Source organism: Aedes albopictus, chromosome 1 (genome assembly GCF_035046485.1).
Source record: "Aedes albopictus strain Foshan chromosome 1, AalbF5, whole genome shotgun sequence".
NCBI lineage: Eukaryota > Metazoa > Arthropoda > Insecta > Diptera > Culicidae > Aedes > Aedes albopictus.
This window is the reverse complement of record NC_085136.1, coordinates 325499647-325526921: the sequence shown is the minus strand read 5'-3', so window position 1 is coordinate 325526921 and position 27275 is coordinate 325499647. Positions and strand designations below refer to the sequence as shown.

General features: G+C 41.9%; 2 protein-coding genes and 1 pseudogene across 2 annotated transcripts in view; 1 reads left to right on the top strand and 2 right to left on the bottom strand.

Moving 5' to 3' along the window:
* LOC109402955 (serine protease grass-like) overlaps positions 1 to 24084 on the bottom strand; it is a 30607-nt gene extending 6523 nt beyond the window's left edge. The window contains exons 1-2 of the mRNA XM_062847256.1: positions 22867 to 24084; positions 686 to 890 (exon numbers count right to left, since the gene is read on the bottom strand). Of these exons, the coding sequence (XP_062703240.1) occupies positions 686 to 798 (113 nt within the window). The 5' untranslated portion in view covers positions 799 to 890; positions 22867 to 24084. The remainder of the gene's footprint in view (positions 1 to 685; positions 891 to 22866) is intronic.
* On the bottom strand, positions 796 to 22860 carry LOC109402912 (serine protease grass-like; annotated as a pseudogene).
* Positions 15245 to 26914, top strand: LOC109416077 (serine protease grass). Its single transcript, XM_029867625.2, has 4 exons — positions 15245 to 15726; positions 25378 to 25834; positions 26001 to 26212; positions 26287 to 26914. The coding sequence occupies exons 1-4, from the start codon at positions 15648 to 15650 to the stop codon at positions 26700 to 26702; spliced, it is 1164 nt and encodes a 387-aa protein (XP_029723485.2). The 5' UTR covers positions 15245 to 15647; the 3' UTR covers positions 26703 to 26914.
* The last annotated feature ends 361 nt before the right edge of the window (positions 26915 to 27275 follow it).

The following is a 27275-nucleotide window of genomic DNA, read 5'->3' as shown; positions in this document are numbered from 1 at the left end:
TTAAAAATCAATTTGAAGTTTGTATGTTCTGCTCCGCCCAGTCCAGCAGTTACCAAGCTGTCAAAAGGTCATTTAAAAAATGTCTTCGAAATTGTTTTGGGGTATCAAAATGAAGTTCTTCAAATCTGTAGAAATCATAATAGCTTAGAATAGGTGCTCTTTCGTACAAGAAAATAAAAAGCTCCAAAACATCATTATCATGGTAGGGTATTGTACCATTTGGGCAGGTGTACCTATTTTGGGCACTTGCCGCTATAACTAAGTCAATTTCAAACCGATTGATTTGAATTTTTGTACAGAGTTAGATACTGTACTTGCCCAACCCTATACAAAATTCCAAATCAATCGGTTTGAAATTAACTTAGTTATAGCGACAAGTGCCCAAAATAGGTACACCTGCCCAAATGGTACAAGACCCTACCTACCCGCGCCGCGATGCTTTTAATAAAGTACAGCATGTTGACACAGTTCAGATCTATCACTCTCGAATTAATAGAAACGACATTTGTTATCTTAATTTTCTTATTGTATACAGAAAGTATTTGCAAAGGCAGTGGTCCAGTAGCATTCTTCAGGTTTATTAAGCCAAATTGGATGCCACCACTGCCATTAGGCTGAATATGAATATCGATTCGAATTATAAGAAAGATAGTCATGAGGCGAGGGATCGTAAGAAATCACTTACAGATTTTCATTTCTGATGCAGTGTGCTGCTGTTAGGATGTACCGCTCGTTGATTAGTGTTCCAGCGCAACGGTCCACGATTCTTCCCTTCTCCATGTACCGTATAACCGCCATCCAGGGATACTCAAACACAAGAGTCTCATTTCCACGCGATACTCTATTAGAAACAGATTCCCCGCATTGTTTGGGTAGTAAATTAGGATCCCCTAGGGTGAAAAAAGAGAAAATGGTAGGTCAAAAAACGGATCGACAAAGATAAATAGATGCCATTTTGGGCCTTATGAAAAGTTACTATCAAATTAATGTTCAGCAATTACTTACGGCCTTGCACTTTATTAAGCAATATGGTAACGGTCCAAATTGAACCTATCAAGTATGAAAGCAACGACTTCATTGTGCACGGTTCCGCATTTATTAGAACAAGTTTAAGGAAATTCAGGCAAAAAATCGAACACAACCGAAACGAAACTAAATAATGCTGGTTCTGCGTCCTTTTCGTTGAAAGTAGTTTGCACAACTGAAGAAAGTTTGGCTACAAATTGCTCTTCCCGTCACCATAAATAATCTTGATGACCTTCGGGCCTCAAATGTGCGATTGTATAATTTCGGGAAAGCCAAGGGGAAAGTCCAGGTGTAGAGTACATTTCTATTATATTCTAGTACTTGCACAGCCAGTATTGAAAAGCATCCTGGAAATACCAAAATTACTTCTGGTATTTTCTTGTCAACATTAATATTTGCAGCAATCATGTATAATGTGATACAAATATTAAAACGGCCATTGCCCACTGTGCAGACTAATGAGTTCAAAGATTATTTAAAAAATTATGGCAATCAGATTATCCACTTATGAATAACATGGTTGACACAGGTATCAAGTAGCAGTAGGTCGGCTCCAGAGGCACGTTCTCCTCCATTTGGGAAATGTGTGCCATCGCCATGAACACGAGCCTATTCATCATTTACCTGACGGAGAAGGGAAGGAAGAAGGATAGGACAGGGGAAAGGACAGGTAAGGGAATAGGATCGTCTAACACGCAAAAGCGTTCTACAATGGGTTCAAACAGCGCCCTGAGAAGGGCACTGTGATAACGCATAAAGCGTAAAGAAAGCCTATAGCTCTTTACCACAGCGGGTCAAGAACAGCAGAACGTCCTGAAGATTCAGGTTTCTGAAGTCAGTTTCAAATTCAATCTAATTGAAAGCTGCATAAGAAGATAAACACCTGTGTAGCATTAGTATGATACATAATGGAATCAATACAAGCGCTGTGTTGATTGTTTTTTATTCTTAAATCACGTAACCTAATTTACAGCTCTTTCGTCCACTAGGGCACTGCGTGAGCGATTCCAATTGGAAGCTGTACTTACAATTTGTACAGCGCCTAAATGTATTTTCTATTCTAATTCTACTATATCCAACTGGTTGCCGTTGCGCTGCTTTCACTTTCTACCCTATCATGGTAGAATGATGAGCACGAGGAAGCTGATGTGTGGCTGTAGGTTGTTCCTGTTTCCAGTCCGATTGGGGGTCCATTATGAGTTGCCGTTCGCCGATGTCCAAGTATCCGGGTCCATTTAAGCCATTGGCTCAGAAGAGGGTCAGTGTCAGCTGCTCTCAGGGAGAAAGAGCAACTGACGAAAGTGCCGCGGCTGGGATCGAACCCATGACCATCTGCTTACGAAGCAAACGTGTAGCCACTATGCCACGGGCCCCATCTAAGCGCAAATTGTCCGCATCAAAAGCTGGGCTGCATCTTGTCCAATATCCAATCCATGTAACCAGCCACGAGGCAGTATACACCGGGCGCGTTCTTTTGTCCACAAGAATTTATTTCGGTGGACACTATACCGAACTGTACGAATCGTGTTATTTGTCCATAATTGGCAAAGTATCCCAGAGGTCCACCGGAATCTCCACTGCACGTATCGACCATATTTTCGCCTCCAGCACACATCTGCTTGCTGCCGATTTGAATATTAAGCCGCAATCGATTGAGTATCTCCTGACAATCTTCATTACCTACTCGTGGCAGATCGGCTTCGAGCAGTACATCCGAGGAGGTGCTATTCTTCGTCGTTCCCCAACCGGTCACGATGTACTTGCTGAAGGTAATACTTTGAAGCTCGGGCGTGACAGGCAAGCAGATTGGTTGGATATGATCTGGAAGATGTTGCGGCAAATAAAAAACATTCAGCACGCATGTTCCTGATAATTACCTTTCATAATTACATTACGATTCAACCGTAGCAGTCCTATGTCGTTGCTGTACTTGGGGTTATTGTATTTATGGTGATATTCAAAAGATTCAATGCCATATTCTTCAACAGCATCAGCACAATCCCATTAATTTGGACGATATTTGTTGCAATCTGGATCCTCGTTCTTGGTATGCTCTCCAAGAATAACGCTATGCCTGTGAAATAGGAAAGCTTTTTCACTTTAGGTCATTTATGTCGAATAATGATTGAACTCTTTCATGAAACAGTTTATACGTAGATTTTACGATTTCAGTTGATCGTTCTAACCCTAATTGCAAGACGGGTGATTGTTTTCTAAACTACGTTGCCAATAGGTGAAAATAACTCGAATTTCGATTCCAATTATAAGGGTTCAGAGCAATAACTTACAGTCTCTTAGATCTAATGCAGTGTGCTGCCGTTAGGACGTATCGTTCGTTGATCAGAGATCCAGCGCAACGGTCAACGATTTTGTCCATTTCCATGTACCGTATAACCGCCATCCAGGGATAATCGAACACAAACGTTTTATTTCCCAGCGATATTCTATCAGCTGTCTTTGGCCCGCAATCCTTGGGCAGTAAGTTCAATTTATCCCCTAGAATAAAAGATTCGAAGTCGTTGGTCAAAAAGTGGATCAACGAAGAGAGTTTGGGACTTATGAAAAGTTACTGCCAAGTTAATGTTCAGCAATTACTCACGGCCGTGCACTTCACCAAACAATACGGTAACGTTCCAAATCAAACCTATCAAATATAAAACGGACAGCAGCGATTTCATCGTGCCCGATTTCGCATTAATGGAAACAACAACAAAAACCACGAAAATTTCGAACTCAACCGAAACAAAACGGAATAACGCTGATAACCGGACTGCGTCCCAATCAGTGAAAGAATCTTGCACTACTGAACAGGGTACGAAAAACGGATCACGCCGAAAAACAAACGCTTTGTCCTAAGCGGTGCATGTTGGTAACAAAGGCGCTCCGCAACAAACGCATGTCAGGCGATGAGAGAAATAAAACAAACATCGCTTGCCGTGCGTGTAACGATATTCTGGCTTTTCTGCAGAAATTTTTAACCCACATCATCGAATTTATAAGCATTTGGACGAGTTAATACTCTTGCAAACCTCAGAATCTAGTTTCACTTGTAAAACAATGCGAAAATCACGATGTGAATAGAACGAGACAAATATTCCTATCGTTTTTGTTGTGAACAAACTCGGGAGCGATTTTGTCATTATCTGTTAAGGACAAGATATATGGAGTACATTGCTCAAAATTTCTAGAGCACCGTTTTTTAGAACCGTTGAACGGATTTGGATTAAAATGCATCACGCTATTGACAACTACTGAACAATTAGCGTGATGCATTTTCATCCAAATCCGTTCAACGGTTCTAAAAAACGGTGCTCTAGAAATTTTAAGCTATGTACTCCAAATACCTTGTCCTTAACGAAAAAACAAAGCGTTGTTGCCGTGCCTTCTTTGTTGCCTATTTTTCGCTTGCGGGGGCAAATTCTGCGTACACTGCTACTGAAGAAAGTTTCTTCATACCTACATTGGTCTTCCCGTAACAAGAAATATAATCGCCAAGACCTTTGGCCTTTCGTGGGTTTCCCAGGTGGAACGTTTATGTAAGCAAACAGTAATGGTGGGCACGCTGGCCGCTTCAATACTTGTAATGCATCACCGATACACTGCAAGCATTGATAATGACAAGAAAAATGTTAAGAAGAAGTCGATTGTATCGTTTTCCATGATTCTGATGGCTGTGTATGTGTAGACTAGACTAGACATTTATGGGGTTCTGACAGAATAGGGGTACATGAAATGCAATCCAATATTGATTGCCAACTTTCTGACCACTTCGGGCAGAGGTCAAGTACTATAGATGTAAACCTTTCCCTGCCACGGACTTCAAGTTAAATATTGAGCTCAAGTGTCGGAACCCGAAACGGAATGCCCGATTAGGATAAGTTTTCCTAGACAAAAACGAGCTACGAAAGCAGCAGCAATGACTGTCAACTAAAAGGCGAAATGCCATTCAAAACACAAATTCCAGGATGATTGATGGATCTAGAACAAATATGAAACCTCGTCATCCTGTGATCGGAACGGGTTATTCATCTGGATAACAGGGCTCATTTATGTTATATGTTGTGCTGTGTCCATTTGTGATGTTTCTAATTTGTGCATTTGTAAGGTTCAGTGTTGTGATGTGTAATGATAATTAATTTTCTTTTATTTTTGTAACACTAATCATCCTTTCCCTGTCGCAAGGACGTGGCCAGGACAGCTTTTCGATTGTTGGAGGATTACGTCCATCTTGTCTCAGAGACAGTGATTAGCTCAAAATCTCTGCACTCTTAAAAGTCTTCACGTCCAATTGACGAGAAAAACCACGTAGACATGCGTTCTCACTTTTTATGGACATGATTCATGTGAAACCCACCTGGGATCACGTCAGATTGACGTTAATTTCATGTAGCAGTGACCTGGTTATCAGATATGCAAAAATTAATGAGTGCGTTTACATCGTGAGCTGCCAATATGGCGTCGTTTTTTATATTTATTCCATCATTCCTGGGGGTTCTTTCAAGGGATTTGAGGAGCCTTAGAAGCGTGTTCCAACAGGGTCATTAGTGTTTCGTTGGGATTACGGGGTAATGACGGTAACTATGGCTTCGGAGGCCAGGGGGCGTTTATAGGTAAGAATAAAGGGAGGTCTCAAGGTCATTTCAGGGGGTTTTCATAGGCCTTACAGGCGGTCTGATGGGTTTTCAAGGGCGGTTCAGCGAATCTCAGAGGTGCATCGAAGCATCTCAAAGGGTTGCAGAGGGTCTCAGGGGAGTTCCAAGGCCACAGGGGCGTTAAAGGACGTATCATAGTTGTCTCAGGGGGTTTCAAAGGGCATTTGAGGGGGTCTCAGAGGCGTGTTAGGGGTCTCCTGGGAATCCATGGATCTTCAGGAATGCTTTAATGCGTCTCAGGTGATTCCAGGGAAGTTCCAGAGGATCTCAGGTGCGTTCCAGAGGGCTTTAGGGGGTAACAGGAGATCTCATGGGCTTTTCAAGTGGATTCCAGAGACTTTCAGGGAACACCATGAGGTCTCAGGGACGTTTAAGGGTGTCTCAAGGTCGTCTCAGGGAGATTCAGGGAATTTCAAAGGCCTTCAAGGGAATTTTCCGGAGTTTTAGAGACGTTGCAGTAGGTGTCACGGGGCCAGGTCTTAGAAACACTTCAAGCTGTCTCAATGGGATTCAGGGAAGTTTCAGAGGGTCGTTTCAGGGGCGTCTTCAGGGATTCAATGGATCCGCAGGAACGCTTTAATGCGTCTCAGGTGATTCCAGGGAAGTTCCAGAGGATCTCAGGTGCGTTCCAGAGGGCTTTAGAGAGTAACAGGAGATCTCATGGGCATTTCACGGGGATCTCAAAGAGTTTCAGGGGATACCATTAGGTCTCAGGGGCGTTTGAGGGGGTCTCAAGGTGGTGTCAGGGGTTTTCAAAGGCCTACAAGGAAATTTGCCGGAGTTTTAGAGACGTTGCAGCAGGTGTCACGAGATTCCAGGCCTCAGAAGCACTTCAAGCGGTCTCAAGGGGATTCAGGGGAGTTTCAGAGGATCGTTTCAGGGGCGTCTCCTGGGATTCAATGGATCCTCAGGAACGCTTTAATGCGTCTCAGGTGATTCTAGGGAAGTTCCAGAGGATGTCAGGTGCGTTCCAGAGGGCTTTAGAGGGTTACAGGAGATCTCATGGTCATTTCAAGGGGATCTCAAAGAGTTTCAGGGGATACCATAAGGTCTCAGGGGCATTTGAGGGGGTCTCAAGGTCGTCTCAGGGGTTTTCAAAGGCCTACAAGGGGATTTGCCCGAGTTTTAGAGACGTTGCAGCAGGTGTCATAGAAATTCGAGAGCGAAAGTGTAGGTGGATCGGCCACACTCTACGTAGGGGCGGAAACGAAATCTGCAAGCAAGCGTTAGACTGAAACCCAGCAGTACATCGCAACAGATGCAGACCCAGAGGCTCATGGCGGCGCCGCTTCAACGACGAAATAAAGCAAGTCGACAGAAATTTGACCTGGCCACAGGTCAAGGCGTTGTCCCAGGATGGAGATCTTTCAATTCGACTCTCTGCACCACCGTGGGTGCTTGATAAGTACTCCATAAGGGTCTCAAGGGGCGTTTATGGGGGTCTGAGGGGCGTTTTAGGGATGGCAGGGGATTCCAGGGATCCTCAGGAACGCTTCAATGCATCTCAGAGGGTTTCAGGGAAGTTCCAGAGTATCTCAGAAACGCTCCAGGGGGGTCACAGGAGATCTCATGGGCTTTTCAAGGGGATTCCAGAGAGTTTTAATGGATACCAGAGGTTCTCAAGGTCGTCTCAGGGAGTTTTAGGAGGTTTGCAGAGGCCTTCAAGGGGGTCTGTCGAGCTTTTAGAGACGTTTCAGCAGATGTGAGGGGGGGTTCCAGGGGGCTTCAGGAGCACTTCAAGCGGCGTCAGGGGATTATAAGGGAGCTTTAGATGGTGTCAGTGGGTTTCAGGAGCATTTCTAGGATATTCCGGGTATACTAAGGGATCTCAGATGCGAGGCAATTTCTGACAATCATAGCAACAATGACGGGATGTGCCGAACAACTGCGGGAGTTCTCCAACGTATGACTAATGAGAAGAATGCCGACAGAAGTCGAATGCTAGCGACAGGCACCGGGCTCAACAGGGAACGGCACTGGATGGCAAGAGCAGAAGGAAAACGAATCCACCGCAGCTAGATACGGCAGCATGTAGTGAATTCTGAAGATCAAGAAAGCATGGACAGGAACTATATGCGGAGCTATAATGTAACAAGACTGTCCCATTGCCTGCCATTTGCAATAACCGGGAAGGTAATTTTCTGACAGATAATGAGGGCGGCCAAGGAGTGCTTCGAAGGTGTGTTGAAGCTAGCAATGAAAGTGTATCCAGGAACGTCACTATCATAGCTGACTAACATGATGACCTTAAGAAGGCCCCTATGGTGCTGAAAAAACAGCAAAGCTGCTGGGAAGCATGACCTCCCGATTGAACTTCTTAAGCGCGAAGCAAACAGCTATATCAATCAATTCACCAGAATCTTATAAATCAGGAGATAGACAAAATGATCTGGACAGGCAATATTTTCATTAAAAAAAGTTCAACTAGCTGTAACTTTTTGAAAAGTGTATCAAATATTCTCAAATTTTTAGTGTAAGTTGATCAAGTAGTTGTGTATCAGTGGTCAAAATTTGGAAAAGATCGGGCTATTCTGTACGAAGTTATAAATATTCTAGAAAAAGCTAGGATTATCCGATAGCCAACTTTGAGCTGTTGTCTATCTCCGGATTCTATGAACCGAATGCAATGAAATTTCGACCAGACTTATGACTTATATAATTAGCTCTGAAAAACGTTTAACTTAACTTAAAGTTATTAACAAGAGAAACAGTTGTAGCGATAACATTTATTTTATGATTTTTTAGTAAATTGGTCTATTGGTCTATTAATATTCATCCCATTACTTTTTCAATTTACTGCCGGCTATGTTGTTATTTTCCTTTAAAACATATTTATATTCAAGTTAATTAGGGGGATTAGTATCTTGAATTTTGAAACGATGTTGAAATTTTGGATAACTTGGTGTTTTACTAGAAACATAATCTAATCGTTATAACTTTCTTCCGTGCTAAGAATTTTAAGTTAAGTCAAAAGTTTTTTATAGCTAATTATTTAAGTCATAAAAGCTCAAAATTTCATTGCATTCGGTTCATTGAATCTGAAGATATAACAGCTCAAAAATCTAAAAAATCATAAAATAAACGTTATCGCTACAACTTTTTCTCTTGTTAACAACTTTAGGTTGATGGTCATGCTCATGCTTAATAACTTCAAGTTAAGTTAAACGTTTTTTAGAGCTAATTATATAAGTCATAACTAGTCGAAATTTCATTGCATTCGGTTCATAGAATCCGGAGATATAACAGCTCAAAGTTGGCTATCGAATAATTCTAGCTTTTTCTAGAATCTTTATAGCGTCGTACAGAATAGCCCGATCTTTTCCAAATTTTGACCACTGATACACAACTACTTGATCAAGTCACAGTAAAAATTTGAGAATATTTGATGCACTTTTCAAAAAGTTACAGCTAGTTGAACTTTTTTTTTTCAAAAATGAAAATTTTGCCTGTCCCGATCATGTTGTCTATCCCCTGTATATGGGAGGATGAAGAATTGCCCACCAGCTGGTTGGATGGCCCCATATGCCTAGTGGTACTAGCGTAATTATTGCAGACCTGAGGACTCTTGAAAAGTCCTTCATTGACGAGTATCAGGCTGGTTTTCATGAGATAGTCCTAAACGAATTTTGGCAGTATAACTTTGTAGACTTACCATCTGTTCGTTTATTTTAAAGGATCGTGAGGTTCAATCAAAACAAATGACCTTTGGTATATCATATCAGAATGTGGCTTTCTGGCGAAACTAATTTGGCTATTTCAGATTTTTTCAGAGATTCCTTCTGGGATTTCAAGGAATTGCATCCGGGATTTATCAAGGAGTTCCCGGAAGCCTCCAGGAATTCCATTCGAGGTTCTCCTAATACATAGTTTAATTTGGAATGTCTTAAAAAGTTTAACTTTCAAAAGTTTGGTGGCAAATATTCCTGAGAATTCCAGCAATTTCACTCGGGTTTTCAACCGGGATTCCTCCGGGAGTTCTCTCGGGGATTACTCAAGGAATTTCTTCCGAAATTCTCCTTCCAAAATTTCGTCAGAGATGCCTTCCAGCAAATTCAAGCAAAATTTTTCGCAGTGTTCCTTCTGGGATTTCATCAGTATTTTTTTTTTAGAGATCTTTCGAGGAATCCTACAAGTATTCAATATTCAGTATCCCTTCAACAACTTCTCTGGGATTCTTCCATGACATCCTTTCCAGATTTTTTTTTAAAAAACTACTCCTGGGATTGCTAAAAGAATTACTTCCGGAGGAATTGGTAATTCCACCGAGAACTCCTTCCGGGATTTCTTTAGGAAATCTTTCCTAGATTCATCAAGGAACTCTTTCCTGACTTCCTCCAAGAGTTCCGTTTGGAATTCCTGCAGATTCTTCTTATTATTCAATTTTTTTCAAATTAAAATTCTGCAGGAGTATTTTGAATGGAATCAGTGTACCAGTTATGGCTATAGTACCTCAAATTTGCCATAGTCGATTTTCAAATGTGATGCAAATCAGCAAGAAAAAAATGTGAACAACAGATTACGTTTACAAAAGATGGTTGCAATCATTCAAACATCACAATTTGCTCAAATTATGATAGAAATAAATCTTTTTCCTTAACTTTTCAGCTTCCTTGAACCCTGTTTCGCCATAGTGTACCAGTTATGGCTAATCCCATAAGCAATGCATGCAAATAGTGCGAAGTGGAACCTAAATTGACAAATGTGTCCATAACTGGTACAGGGTTTCTATCATTGGCACACGCCGTGCATCTTCCACATTTTTCTCCCCCATTTTCGATAGAGCGCGCTTCAAGGTATCCACAAATCTCGTTGGATTGTGGATGAAACGGCGGAGTTCACATGTGCTCGCTGCCAAAACTTTTGCAAAATTGCTTGAAAATTTCCGAATCGAATTGAGTGCCGTTGTCGGTAACTACTATTTGAGGACAGCCAAAACATGCGATGCATTCGTGAAGTTTCCTTGTGGTCGTTGTTGCCGTTGAACTGGTATAGTTGGGAATATTTCAGGCCATTTTGAATGAGCATCCACTATTACCAGAAAATACCGTCCTTGAATTGGTCCAGCGCAGTCCAAATGTAGCCTGGTTCACGGTTGAGAAGGTATAGGCCACAATGATAGAGTAGTCTTCACTGGAGCTTTTGAAGCTGCTGTGCAGTCACTACGTAGTCCTCAATGTGAGCGTCAATATTAGGCCAGTAGATGAAGCTTCTTGCTATGGATTTCATTTTCTGCATTCCGGGGTGCCCTGCGTGCAATTGCTTGAGGACTGCATTCTGCAAAGACAGTGGTACTACCATACGATGCGGGAACATGAGGCACCCGTCTGTTTCACACAACGATTCGCGCCATTTGAAGAAACACTGAAGTGCATTGGCTTCTGGTGGTGTTGTCCAGTTGTTCCGAAGATGTCGCATGACGGATTGGAGAGTTTCATCCTGCTTCGTTTCTTGCTGAATGATACGGTAGGTTACTGGAAGTACTGCTGCAGATTCGGCTTGCATACTTTTGATGTCTGCTTCTAACTGAATCTCATCCGGCTTGGAATGTTCACCATCCGGCTTGGAATGTTCACCAATCAATCGTGACAGGACATCAGCATACCAAAAACTGTCAGTAGACTTGAATTCCAGCTTGAAATTGTACTGCAAGAGAGTTAACGCCCACCTTTGCAGACTGTTTGCTGTATGAATTGGTATTCCTTTTTCGATCCAAAAATTCCTAGTAGTGGCTTGTGATCCGTGTGTAGTGTGAATCGTCGTCCAAGAATTATGCGATGGAACACAAGAGCGAGTCTTTCTTTTTCACCTTATTTGTAGTTCTTCTCAGCATTGGTCAACGTCCGGGAAGCGTGGCAAACTGCTTTAACGGTGCCGTCAGGGAAGTGATGAAGAAGAAGAGCACCCAGGCCATTCTGTGATTCAAGGATCTGCTTGTACTTGTTGAATGATTCCTGGCCCGCTTGACTCCAGTTTCATTTACAACCTTTCTTGAGTAGAGCATCAAGTGGTTGGCGTAGCTCATGCATGGACCTTACAAACTTGCCGTAGTAGTTTATTCTTGAGTTTATTGCTCCCAGGAATGAACGCAATGTTTGAACGTCAGGAAGCGCCGGCATCTTGACAATTGCCTTGACTTTTTCTGGATCAGGTCGAAGTCCTTCTTCATCAGCGATTAGGCCAAGGTACTTAATCATGAGAAAGTTGCTCTTCTCAATTTTCAGTTGTAAACCGTATTCTTCAATGGGGCACGTTCGGTGTAGTACTAGATTTGTAGTAATGAGCTGAATTTTAGTATGGTGAGAAGGTCAATTCTCCGTTTCTGCAATGAAATGGTGCAAAAAGCGTGGGTATTATGATTCCTTGCCTAATTTGATGCTGTTTGAGCAAAACTTTGGATAACTATGTTGTTTATGTTGCAAGAAATGGATAAAACAACAACACTGTTGCCCAAAGTTTTGCTCAAACAGCATCAAATTAGGCAAGGAATCATAATACCCACGCTTTTTGCACCATTTCATTGCAGAAACGGAGAATTGACTCACCATACTAAAATTTAGCTCATTACTACAAATCTAGTACTTCACCGATCTGTCCTATTCGTGCGAACAACCGGTTGCTCTATGTGCTCCTCCAAGGTGTCATCGAGATATGCGCTAACGTCCTCCAAATCCGCTATCATATTGTCCACGATATGCTGGAACTCGCCGGGGGCCGTCTTGACACCAGGGGAAAGTCGATTGAATTGGAATAAGCCTTTGTGAGTGTTGATTGACAGCATCGTCCTGGACTCTTCTGTGACTTCTACTTGTAGATAAGCATCAGATAAATTGATTTGAGTAAAGTACTTCTTGCCCGCCAGCTTCGCAAACAGGTTCTGTGGTAACGGTAACGGATGTTGATTCGGTTCCAATGCTTCATTTAGTCCGGTGGAATAGTCCGCGCAAATTCTCACTTTGCCGTTCGGTTTTCGTACAGCAACGATGATGGGAGCCGCCCACTCGGAGTATGGAATTGGCGAAATGATTCCCAAACTTTGTAGACGATCCAGCTCGGCTTCAATCTTCTCTGTTGATGCATACGGAACTGGCCGCTTCGGACGAGATACGGGCTTGGTACCTGGCTTGACTGATAGCAATACCTTCTTCTTAGTATACAATCCAAGGTCTTCACTGAATACGTTCTTGAACTTCGATCGTAGACGGTGGACAATAACAACGTTGATGGATGTTTGTACACGTCCGAAGAAATCACGGTGATGTCTGCTGCGCTGTCTAGTTGTAGTCGTACTGGATGTCCGTTGATTTCCAGGTTCACGAACTTACGTCTGGCTGCGATACTGACCTGATTGATGGTATACAGACCTTGTGCCTTAGCCACAGCGTGATGATTGAATGGTCGCTTCTTCTTCCTATCCTTTTGCTTGAAACAGGAGCAATAACCTTCCTTATGTCCAGTTTTCTTGCAGGATTTACACTCATGCTTGAGGTAGGGGCAATTCTTCGAATATTGCATGTCGCCGCATCTCCTACACGGTGTGTTCGGAATTTCGGATTGCGGTTTGCTGTTGTGCGGCGGTATTGATGAATTCTTCACTGCACAAACGGTTTGTTTTCCTCCGGTCTTCTCTATCATAGCGGTGTCTCGTTTCAGATTTAGGAGTCTCTGGTATTCCTCGGCTAGCGAGCGTAAAGTCATCGGCGTAGCGGGATTGGAACTCTCGATCCGGGATAGAAGGGATGTCCGAACACCCGAGTCCTTGCTTGAATTCAGGTCGGAAACAAACATCAAACACTTGAACTGGTCCGCGTTGATCTCTGAGAGCTTGAACTCTTCGCACTTTTCATTCACAATTCCAGCGTAGGTGAAGTAGTCGTCGGTAGGATCCTTCTTGAGTTGCAGACACTGGTAGCGATGTTTGACGACCGAAGATGGACTTCAATGCCTTGATGGTTTCATCGAAAGTCACTTCCTTCGGCTTCTTCGGGAGGATATAGCTCACATACTTCTTATGCGCTACGGTGCTCAGGTTCCGAAGCAGCAATCGAACCTTGGCCGGTCCGTCCAGAGCTCGAGCGTCTTCTTCGAAGCGATCTTCATATTTGGCAAACCAGGCTACAAACGTTATTCCTGCTTCCGGGTCGTGGTTGAACTCGTTGATTACGCTTGATAACGATTCGATCAGAAACTCGCTTTGATTCCGCAGACGTGATTCTTCCGGATGCTGCTGATTGCATTGCAGATTACCGTCCCCTTCTCCTGCTTGAGCTTCAGCCGCCCGGGAAGCTGACAACTCTGAAAGAATGCGGCTTTGATTTTCCAGGATCCTCAAACGATTCGCTTCGAATTCTGGAGACATTTTGCTTCGTGTGGTTTCGTAAATTCTCGTCGCCAAAAACTGTTATGTGAGTTATGACTGCTTTTGTTGATTTTTTTTAATCATGGCTTGCTTCACTCCCCAACAGTCACCCTAATTCTTCTTGCAGTTTTTGTTTATAGAGTTCCTCAAGAAGTTCCTACAGGATTTAATATTCCCGGAATCCATTTTTCCAGAAATACCTTCTCAAAGTCGGATAAACTTCTGAAGACATTTCAAAAGTTCAATTCCCGGAACTCCTTGAGAAATCCCTTGAAGTCCCAGAAGGAGTCCTGTAAGTAGCTCCTGGAGAAATCTCAGATAAAAATCCAGAGGGATCTCCTCAAAGAACCCAAGAAGAATCCCAGATATAGCTTCCTGAGGAATCACAGAAGGAAATTCTGTGAAAATTTGTAGAAAAACTACGTAAGGAATTCCTGGAAGAATTTCAGGAAAAATGCTAAAGTAGTCTTAGTAGGAGTAATCCTGGAGGAAGCTCGCAAAAAATTTCAAGAGAAATTTTGAAAGGAATTTTGAACAAATCCAGGAACTCCTAGAGTAGTCTTAGAAGGTGAGAATCTCTGGAAGAATCCCGGGAAAAAACCAAACAGCCTGTAAGCTGAAATTACTCATATGTGGAAACTGCTTGTCAAGCACGGTTTAAATGCAATGAACTTCTAATTTACCTTTTTATTAGACCATCCACAATAAAATGTCTCAATTGACTTAGCTTGACCTATTGGTAAGTTTGCTAAATTCACATCAGTACTATATTTAGACTCAGTCGTGATCCTTTCAGCCTATCAGCCTATCTCTTATGAAACTGCTCCGGGCAGGATGTGATCTAACTTCATATTCTCGAATACGGGGACCACTTGGGGAAACCACAATATAAACAGCAATCAACCTCGAAACCCATGATCCCAGCTTTGTGGGTTTTTATTCACTGCCACATGTGCACGTACGAACCTTGCGACATGTGCTTTCTTTCTTCGGTATACCACTCACGCGGGGAATCCCGCTCAGTGGTTTTCAAAAAGTATACACCTATTTATAATTATCACACAACACCACAAAACCGTTTATAGTGGTAAAGGCGCTGCGAATCGGGTTTTCCGCATGCATGCGATACCGGTAGGTAGGCGGATAGCTGAGATTCGTCCTCTCGGACAACTCGACGACGATCAGTCGTCTCCGTATCTCTCTTGTACTCTCGCGCCGAATGGTCCACGTCCAGCGTCTCTTACAGCTTTCGGGAAGTTTGCGTTCTTCTGGTGAACCCTAACATAATCTCATCGACAACAGACAGCGCGTCGTCCAGTCCAGTGTATCAGCTTGAACAAAAACTGATCAATCCAGTTGTTCTCAATTCTCTCCCGGCGATCGCGACTCTCAATTCGCGGTCCATCGACAAATCAGCCGAAAACTTCGTGCGCCATCATCGATCGATCGCGTATCAGTTCTTCGCGTTGAATTCAAGCGATCGGACGCATTGTTGGGCGTATGCCAATCGCGGTACAATCGCAGTGCAGAAACCTGAAATACTAATCTACATCTTCGGAGCCATCCGGACCGGACACCCATCCTTGGGGCATCAGCAACAACAGCAAGTCGAAATGGAGGCTGGACCACTCGTACGGGCGTTGATTTGTTCTATGGTGATTCTGAACGTGTGCCATATTGCGGTGAAAGCGCGTACGTATTCCGGTTGATATTAGTAACTTGTTTGACTGGTTAATTAGCCGCTTACTAATACCCGCAGAAGAGCAGACTGAAGAAAAACAGTGGCAGTGGTTTTTTTTTTGTGTGGTGGAGATGATATTTTCAAGGTGAACAAAACGGTGACAACACGCTATGAATCCGCATGATTGTGGGTGGGCGTTGAGGTCGCCGACAAGGCTTTGACCTTCGTTTGCACAGCGGATAAGGTCAGGGCTTCCAACTAGTCTTGTAGAGAAGACTTGTAAATGACAAGCAGAAGAATTGAATAAAGAGTGAATTAATCACACATGATCCCTAGGTTCATGGTCAAGTTCATGGAGAAACCCATATTTGGCTGCGCGCAATTCTAGGAAGCTCAGAGTAATTCATAGCAATCCGCAAGCTGCCTCGAAGTGTAGTCGCATGCAATGATTTACAAACACCACAAGGATACAGTATTGTTATCAGCGGTGTTTAATGTGTACTGACAAGCGCAATTACTGTGAAGCTCGTGCCGCCGATGATTCTGTGCAAAATTTGCGTAGGAAGTTAAACCGGTTCACGACGCTGTTGAACTCCACACATAATCGTGATAATTAAATGTTGTTTGTTATACTACTTATGACTATACTGATCCTGTACGACTGAACAATCATACACGGAGCTGTTGGAGTGTATTCTTCGCTTGCTTTTGTTGTCTGATCAGGAATATCTGAACCACTACAGAACCTGTTCAATGGTTAGTAATGTGTAAATAGTTTCATGAGCGGGCAGGTGAATTAATTTAACTGACTTCTACATAGAGTTTATCCTTCCGTCTGCATCTTTTAGTCTTTTTTTATATGAAAACTTTTCTTTTCCACACATTTCAGTGCTTAGTTATGCTCACCCATCTATATTACCTCAGGGCATCCCAAGTAACATTTTAAGTTTTGTTCGGTTGTATAAGAGATTTTCATGACCAATTTTATAAAACTAGCAAAAAAACTGATTCATACATCAAAACTTCGTGATAACCTTTTTAAGAGCATCTTCCGGCTAAGTGGACCACACTCGGAGAGGTTTTGCAAACCACATTAAGAATAGCAATAAAACTGTTTTAAAACCTAGTTGGAAAATTTTCTATGCTCGAAAAAAGGTTTGATTGTTGTTGTTTTTTTTTTTCAACAAAAACTATGACAGCTCAAGACGCAGAAAAGCTTCTCAATGGCACGTAAAGTTCAGAAGGAGACATCATTCTCAAGCAGAAAGCGATCATTTCAAAGTAATATTTTACCTTTACGTGTCTGACGTATTTTGAGCACTCAAATTTTGATGTTCATTTGACTCTATTTTCTTCAATTTTTACCTGATTTTGATGAAAATTTGACGGAATAACCGGAAATTACTTCCATTTCAAAGAAGTTGTAGAAGTTGGATGACCGGTTCCGGATTTATACGGAAACCCAGTGGGGTACGTCGGTTGGCCAAATGAGACATTTTCGTTGTTTTTTACAGATCTTATATCAAATAATAAGTTTTCACATCTGATTCAGAAAGTATTCATATCTTTGGATAATAGGTCATTTGGAACTATAGTGGCCTGTTCCGGATTCTGAGGTACCGTAAAACGGGGTAACTTTGACAGTTTTATGCACGCAGTCGCAGTGAATTTAGCAATCAAATCATTTACCACATATTTTTTTCTTGTACATCATCATATTATTATGTGCTACGCATATTGAGTTATCCTTTTGAGTTGTAGGGTATGTGTGCCATCAGTAATCTCAAGCTCCCATATTCATTCTATTCGAATACAAGCAATTACGGCACCAATTGATTCCGTTCTGTTTTGTTTTCATGCGTGCTCACTTCCAACAGAAAATACAAAAATGAGAAACAAAACAAACAGCGATTCAATCCTTTGTTTTTCGTAGGATGAAAATGGGAGCCACATGCTTAATAAGGGAACCGATACCCTATTAGGAATTTACATTAACAAATTTTGGAAACAACAGTTCTATCTACAGGAAATTACAAGATATTGCATGCATTTAGGCGTTTATTGATTTCCGTCCCAATTTTCAAAATTGTTTCCAATACGTAAAAATACGCTTCATTAAGAGATTCAAGATCATATTTAGATTCTACAACAATCGATCTTCCGAGAATAAGCCATCAATTGAAAAAATGGCCAAAACATTGTTGTACAGCAGATTGTTTGAAGGCGGTCTCATTTGGTCAGCCGACGTACCCCACTGGGTTTCCGTATAAATCCGGAACCGGTCATCCAACTTCACCAATCGGCGCATTCTATGAAATGGAAGTAATTTCCGGGTATTCCGTCAAATTTCAGGTAAAAATTGAAGAAAATAGAGCCAAATGAACATCAAAATTTGAGTGCACAATATACGTCAGGGACGTAAAGGTTAAGTAATTATTGTGACGCTAGGCTTATGCGCATTCAATTTTACCATGAATGTTGGGGTTGCAGAAACATAAAATCAATGCGCTTCTAAAATGCTGAATATTAACATCTTGGAATGAAATAAATCAATTTTTTAATTTAGTAAAACTATCTCGAATTACAAGAAAACTCAGCTGAGAGAGTTTATTTACATGAGCATGCTGTGGAAATGACGGCAAACTATCAATTCATTGCTAATTTGAGCAAAATTAACTAGGGGAACTTATGTATTCTCGACAGTTTTGTTCTCTTCGTCATGGGGTTTTTTAGGCCTGTTGTTCCCAGAATTGGCCTCAAATCCTTCCCAACTAAGCTGAGTTATATGCCCAAATTTCAGGCAATTCGGCCCACAAAAACCCCCCATGACGAAGAGAACAAACCTGCCGATAATACCCTTCGTCACCCTATTTTCCATTCACGTTATCTAATTCTTCAATATGGCGACGACCATAACTAGCGAAAATAAAACGAAAGCAAGTTTACTTTTATGATGACCGCATTAAACTTAGCAGTGTCATAGTTTCGGCTTTTCCACCAACATTATCGTTACTAATCGAACGGATCGCCATCTGTTGAGAGTTTGAATAGTTTTATTGTGGTAATAATGAATGCCAGAAGGATTACATATTGGAGAGTTTTGTTTACTCTTTAAATCTGACTTTATGGATATCTTCAAGTGTACTAGAAAACATTTCATCGATGGTTTTCATAAAAGTAGCCATAAAACTGTGAGTTTTAATCATTGCTGTAATAAAACCCTAATAAAAATCAAACAAAACCAATCAGCAATAGAATTGTTACTTGGGATATTTTTCCGCAAGGAATAGTGACATTCAGTATGCTTTGCAGACATAAGGAACCCCTACCACCAGTGAAGAGAATTGTCAGACAAAAGAGGTACAAAACAAGCAACAAAGAAGGCGCACGATTACTCTTTATCCCCACTGGTAACAGATAATGACATGATCTCGAAAGTTTTTGTTGCAGACAAAGCGGAAGCTGAATTTGTTGCGTGATTTTCAACTCGTGAATAATCAATTATTACTAACGCAAAGTCGAAACTGTTTGATGATAGATCTTCAGCAGAGTTGCTGTGTTTACCGACTCGCAGTTACCGTTCGAGAATCGCAATGCAATGCTTAAAAATCTCTAAACTCGTGGTGTACGATGTTTATCCTATTATTTTCAAGTTGGGACAAACTTATGTCGCATTGGGTGGATTGTCGCAACGAATACAGGTTGCGACATTGTCATTATTGTTGCGCGATGGTTGAATTTTGATTCACTGCCTACCACTCAATACTGCTCAAAAACACGAAAACACCCTTCGATACTTAAGCAGTTACATACCTTGCGGGGATAAAAAAAACGAACTTAATTATTGCATTATCTGATAAACATTCGTTTAGCCAAGGCCCAAAAAAATTCAAGAAAGTCTTAGGAAACTCATACAAAAGATTTTATGATAAAACTTTTTTATTGCAGGGATTGTATATCAAGTACTGTTTTACGAAAAGGTGATACATCACACTTATATATAGTTGTCTGCCTACACGATTCAAACTTACACTTACATATAGTTGTCTGCAGACGATTCAAACTTTTAGAACATTTTACTGCGTAAATATCTGAACCAGTCTTGTGCACTATCACCATCATAACACAAAAAAGCCGTAACATTAACATTGCCCTTCTTCCTCCATCAACGCTACAGCCGACCGTCTCTATGTTGCTAACGAACACATTCGAGACGAACGCATTGATACGGTGGCTGCCGCCGCCTCGCTCTTTCGCTGCACATCTCCTGAGCAGCCGAACGCTTGTTAACCGTCGTTTCGACGCAGAGCTATGTCACTCACTGCTGGGTGACTCTCATCTGAAAGGGCCAGGATGAAGGTCAATTTGTTAAGTAGTATTGCATGGCGCTGCAAACACAATCATAGCACGCCCTATGAATAGAATGCAAGGCGTAGAACAAAAACTCGCTTCGGTGTTTCATCGTGTGGTTCGAAAACAAGAGACGATCGCTGCGGCTGGATGTGGTTGACTCTGCATTTAACGAGAGTTGGCTTGAGTGGCTTTTGCGTGAATCGATTATGTTTTGATGGACTGCGTTTGTCGTATGAAGTGATGGTTAAAGCGAGTGTCGTTCGACATTAACCATCCTGAAACTGCACAACCCTGATCTGAACAAATATCGATAAATTTTAGCAGATACCTATTATTGGAATAGTTTCTGAAAAGCAGAACTTTCAGGAAGACCTTCGGAACGGATTGCATAGACCAGGGTTTATCAAATCGGGCATCACGGTGCACTTCGTGTACCGTGAAGTCTTGTTAAATGCACCGCGACACTGTGTTCCTCCTTAAGGTTCTCTCCCCATCGGCCACCAGATATAAACGATTTACATCAAACTGTTTCACAACCTTGAATGACCATTCTCTCATGCTCGGCGAACTTTGGTGGTTCAACGGTTCCTCTGTCAGCATACTCTTTCTGGATCTCTCGTTCACGCTCTAGTAGTTGCTGAACATTCACCGATACTCTTGGCCTGAGTGCTTCCAACGTCATCGGCATATTTGAACGTACCAATCGGCCCATGAGACGCTCATTGGGCGAAGGTATGGAGCTGTTACGAGGTGTATTTCTTATGTGAAGCAAAGCCAGTTGTATGTCCGATTCATCATCACTGCACTTCTTCAGCATTGATTTGGCCATCTGCACATATCGTTCAGCTAATCCGTTACCCTGTGAGGGCTCTATGTTTGGTGTTCGAATCCCCATTTATCGCGAAAATGGCGAAACTCCGCTGTTGCATGTTGAGAATCATTGTCCGTCTCCAAAACTTGAGGAATACCATGAATAGAGAACCATTCTTTTAGTTGTTTAATGACCTGTTTAGATGTTGTTTCTGATAGCAGTTCCACGTCAAAGTACCCACAAAAGCTATCGACGAGCAGAAGATATTCCTTCCCCTTGAAGTGGAACAGGTTGGGGGCTGTCCATTAATTACGTAAGGATTTATGGGGGGAGGGGGGGTTTGAGAAATCTTACGTGCCATACAAAAATATTTGGGTTCTCATACAAAAAATCTTACAAGGGGGGGTGGGGGTGTCGAAAAATCGGAAAATTTCCCTTACGTAATTAATGGACAGCCCCTTGGACGCAACCCCGAATGGTGGACCTGGTATATCCATCAGAATAATACCTCCCGAACCTATTCAGAACACCACTTGCATCGTCCTTCGAATACAGCTCTGAATGCCTGCATGACCACTGTGTATCTTGGCCAACATCGCCTTCCGCAGTGGCTGAGGAATTAGTACCTGGTTTGACTTGAATATCAGCCCATCATAAACTGCCATATTGTCTCGAAAGTTCTAGTACTTGCCAAGTTCCGGGACCATTGCATTGACCACGGGAGTCCGTGCGTGAATCTTTTCAATCACGTCGAGGCGCTCCACCCAACTAACAATCACTCATTTTACAAGCACCTTTACGACGAATTAATTCAGCAAGATGCTGAATAACATTTGGATAATTTTCAGGCATAACCTTTGTTCGGGTTTTGTTCACACTATAAAGCATAGTGTTGTGTACCAACTGAACTGTTTGTTGTTTAATCGTTTTACAACTATATAGTAAAGCTGTTATTCAGCTTTAGCAAAAATGATTAAAAATTCAAAAAATGCAAAAAATTTCAATTTCCACGAGGAGTTTGTGATTGGAACTTAATGCAGTGAACAAATATTGTGAAATAATAACTACACATAAATTTACCTAAATCCAGATTCGAACTCGAGACCCGTCGATTGCCAGCCGCATGCCTTCCTATCTGCGCCATCCTAGAGATGATGAATTGCAGCGCTCAAATCAAAACATAAACTTCCCGTGGTTTAATAATGATCAGACTTCGACTCCTATTCAGCAGTGGTGAATTAGCACAACATTATGACTAACGACTGAACAACAGATTAATTCTGCTGTTGTTCAGTAAAAAACACGTGTTTTTCATCATGTACTCTGAGTCGAAGTATGATGAAACGAAAACCCTTATGTGACTTGTGAAAAACACATTATACAGATACATGTCCTAATTTCTACATGTATTTAACAAGAAGCAGAAAAAAGTCTTGTTAAACTATGTTGTAAAGGAATTACTGCGAGTCGAATAAAAATCTTATTAAACGTTTGAAAAGTGTTTTAAATTATCATTGTTAATACCAATACGAAAAGTTGAACATTGGCTACTTTTTCAATTCAAATAGCATTTGTACAGTAAGGTGTACAGCATAATTTTAGTTCAGCTAAAATTACTATTATTAACACATTGCAGCGAAATGGTTCTGTAAACCACATTTTCGGCAGGTTCTACCAGTCGCGGGACAGGACCGCTTCGAGTGCTTCCTCCCACATGTTTTACACTGGAAAACTTCACCAATCTCTTCCAGCCAACTTTTTCTTCACCGTCTTCACGGAGTCAACATTGATTTCACCGGTCAACGCTTTACTTTGCATTGACGTTAACTCAAAGTTCGTTTTTTGCAATGTTAGATCCTCGTTCAACAACTGGGGCACCAAGCTAGTGTATCTCACTCCGATTATGATTCGATCTTTTACGTGGGAATCATGAAGCATACTGAAAGAACTTTTTTTCCTTGCTTGCTCTTCAACGCGAGTAACAAACCTGACAAACTTTCGCCTTCTTGCTGAACGATTTTTGATTGAAGTTATACCGTTCGAACATAATGCACGACTTGGGTGTGAAATACTCATCAAACTTTGTTTTGATCACTTCGACGTCGTTTTCTTCATCAGGACGCAGGCAGAAAGTATCGAAAATTCGCACACAGTCTTCCCCAATCGCACTCATGAACGCTGCCACCTGGCACTTCATCTGACTTTTCTGACAGCTGTGATGCGGTCACGCATAATGAATATTGCCGAATCCAACTCTTCCGTGTTTTCCCCCAGCACGATGGGCTTCGGCAGACGACGCCATCTTACTAGATCTCTTGGTGGATAATCTTGTTTGACGAAATTAAACGTTTTCACGCCGGCCGACTCCCGAATTTTTCTCTACGTCGAATAATTGGCACGTTATCTCCATCGTCGAGTTGTTTCTTTCTGCGATTTTACCGCATTTATCTATTAAAACAATTTTCACGACACGGTTCCTTCTGACACCATAGGGTACTGCAAGCACCTGATCTAACCTCACTTTGTCTGACAGTTCAGCGAGCTTGTTTACAAGGTGTTAGAATTTTTAACGAGCGACGAAAATTAAATTTACGTTTTACGTCCCGAAACCATTATGATAAGGAAATATCGATTATATTCAACTCTACTAATACAAAACCAATCGTCTAATTACCGTTTTACTGAAGTTGTATCGAAAAACAGTTTTGCCGGATCTCCGCCAGAGACTAAGTCCATGTAAACAAGCTCGCTGAACTGTCAGTGCACGGCTTCGTGACGTCATCTTGCAGTATCCTTCCTATGTAAACAAGTTACGAGTCAATCAAAAACTGTTTATTTCTGGTAGTGTGTGTATGATACAAAGGTAGGATACAAGGTGTTGTATAGCAAGGTACAGACATGTTACGCCAAGATTTTTTCCCAGAATAAAATACTTCTAACAACTTCTGGGAAATCCCATATTCCAGGAACTAAAACGTCCTCCTTTTCCTTTCTTTAATTTAGAAATTTGAAAATTGATTTCAGAATTTTGCCAACATTTTTTTATATTTCCACGATACTCTTCCAGGGGTTCCTCTCGCAGTACTTCTAGAAGATCCTACATGCATTTCTGCCATGTGCAGCATAGTTGTCATAGTTCCCATAGAACATGGGACAACTATGCTGTAGACGGCAGTAAATGATATTCTTACAGTGCCTCCAGAAGTTATACGTATAATTCATTCAATTATTTCCTCTGTAATTCTTGCAATTTGGATTTTTTCTGAATGCTTGCTCAAAGTTCTTTCAGGTTTTCGAATATCAGTAGGTCGGCTCTAGAGGCACGTTCTCCTCCATTCGGGAAATTTGTGCCATAATTTTGTCAGACATTTCCGAGGACTTGTCCTGTTTGTTGAATGTTATCTAAAGAAAAGTAGAGGTTTTTAAAGTTGTTCATGACCCGACGTACTTTCAATGATTGGCGACCATTCTGCATTCCAATTTCGAAATAAAAAGCTTATAGCTTAGCTAAGCTTAGACTGGATGTACATGTCAATGGTTGCTCCTCCGTGATTGATCTGAACTGGTATGACTTCCGCTGAGATCCAACTGAATAAGCGGCTGGGACATTCCACTTATTCTCAAAGTGCAATACATTTTGGATCAATACCGGCGCCGGCCAAGTCCTTACATTCATTTGGGAAGGGAAAGGAATAATAGGTGTGATTGTGGTTGCTACTAAAGACGCAGCACTTTGCGTCCTCACAACCAGCACGGATGGGGTATTTGTTAGTAGGGTAGGATGTGGGGGATCTGGGAGTCACCTTTGGTCGGTGATGCGATCCATGGTGATAGATTGTGTGTTGATTAATCTGTAGGAAAAGCGGCACAGTTTGCTTGGTTGCATAACTTGTAGTCGGTTATATGACACTGTGCTATGAAAGTTGGAAGGAAGGGAAACAGCTATTTCAACCCGTTTCTGTTCTAGCGATGGCTATGAACTAAAGAATATACATGAGTTGATATGTAGAAAAGGGAAAAAGAGAAAGTAGATAGAAAGACAAAAAGCAGGAGAAAAGGGGAGGGCCTGGGATTGAACTCAGGACGTGCTGCATGGCGAATCAGAAGCGGGAGCCACTAGAGCAACAAGCCAGTCTAGTAGTCAAATGTGAAAAAGCTTAATTTCAAATTGTATTCAAAATTCCTCTCCTCTTCATATTCAAAATTGCATTCAAAGGTGTCGGGTCGTTCGGCCGAAGTTCATTTGGTCAAAGGTCATTGGACCGATTGCCCATTAGGCCGAATGGTCACTGGACAGAATGATCACTAGGCCGAATGGTCGTTGGGTCATCTGATCACTGCACTGAAACTTCCAATATTCAAATGATGATTTTTTTTCCTTCTATAGGCTATTCTTTCTAGATTCACTGCTCACCGTTTTGCTTCTCGAATCTGCTCTTCTAGGCGTCTCACTTGTACATTATATGAAACGATCTTCTATTTTTTATTGCTCCCACAGAAAGCGCCCCATGTACAACTCCGACCCAGCAGCCCGGGTTATGCGTGGCAATTGAACGTTGTCGGAACATCTACAACATAATATCCAGTCCAACTCCCATACAAGTTGGCATTGCCAACTACATCAAGAGGGCAGCCTGCAATCTGCCCAATGTGCAGCGAAGTATTTGCTGTCAACCGGCCGAAGTTGTACCGGTACCAACGACGGTCGCTCCTCCCCCTTCGGCAAACAGTTGGACCCATTCCAATCTTAACCTTCTGCCCAGAGATTGTGGGCTTAGGGTCGACGATAGGCTGGCGTTCGGAAACCTCACCAAGGTATTCTCGTATCCCTGGATGGCCGTACTGCGGTACGACTCTAACGGTGTCATCGTCGATGGATGCGGCGGTTCGGTCATTAACAATCGATACGTCCTGACCGCAGCACACTGTGTGAAAACGAGAAGCACTATGCCGTTGTAAGTGTTTGATAGTTTTTAATTTACGTTTCCATTTTCATTGAATGCTTGCTTCTTTCGATCCATTTCTTTTATTTATTTCATTTTTTTTTGTTGTTTTCCTTTCTAATAAACGTTTAATTTAAATTTAAATAATACCAATCCTATTTCTGTCCTTTGTGTTTAGACATAGCGTAGTACTGGGAGAGCATACGAAGAACCAAGAGCTGGACTGCAACATCTACCATGACAAGAATGGCAAGGAAATTGAAAGGGATTGTGCTGAGCCGGCTGAGGTGTTTGGAATCGACTCGTTTGTGGTTCACCCGGACTACAATCGTCCTAAGTATAGCAACGATATTGCACTGATTCGACTCAACAAGCAGGTCGTTATGAAAGGTAACTGCTCCTTTGAGTAACCAACCATGAAAACCAAATTCAATTCTTACCGTTACTCGAAAATTCCGTTTTAGATCACATTCGTCCCATCTGTTTGCCGGTTACATCCGCCCTCCAGAAGATGACGTTCGACAAGTACATCGTTACGGGCTGGGGTACAACCGAGCAGAAGGTCGGGTCAAACATACTGCTGCAGGCCAATTTGCCCCACGTCAGTGTCTCCGACTGCCAGCAGAAAATGAACGAAAACCGTCTGAACATCCAGCTGAGTGACAAACAGCTGTGCGCAGGCGGTGTGGATAAGGTGGACACGTGCAAGGGGGATTCTGGTGGACCGCTCGGGTTCAGCGCACCCTACAACGGAGCCCGGTTTGTGCAGTTCGGAGTCGTTTCGCTCGGAGTTGATTCCTGTGGGGAGAAGAGCGTACCCGGAATATACTGCCGAGTGTCTGCCTACATGGACTGGATATTGGATAACGTGCATGCTTAGCCTCCTCGAATAGGAAATTATTATGAAGCACCGTGTGCCTGTGTTCTCATAAGACTTGCGATAGTGTGATAAGTGAGATGTAATTTTGGATAACGCCAAATATATTTTAAATTAGATTTGAAAAAAAAAACATTACAAACTCCTTTGTAGAATTTAACAGATAAACTAAGGTTTATTAAAAGTCTAGTGAAATTAAACACTGAAAGCATAAAGCTTACTTTTTCTTTCCATTATCTTACAACACTGCGTAGTTACTTTGAGATTACTCTAATTTCCTCAGGGATTTCAAGGAATCATTTCCGTGAATTCCTCTTTGACTTTTCGCAGAGATTCCATCCATTCTTGCAGAAACACCTCTTGAAATTACTCAACATTTCTTCCATAGATTCCTCTACTCCAAGGATTTCTCTAGAGATTCCTCTACAAATACCTCTTTGAGTTTCTTTAGGAATTCGCCAAAACGTTCTCTATAAATCTCTTCTTGGAACTTGTGAAGGTGCCTCTACAAATTCTCCCAAGCATGTCTTCACTCTAATGATATTTCTGGAGATCCCTGCTGAGGTTTTTTTCATG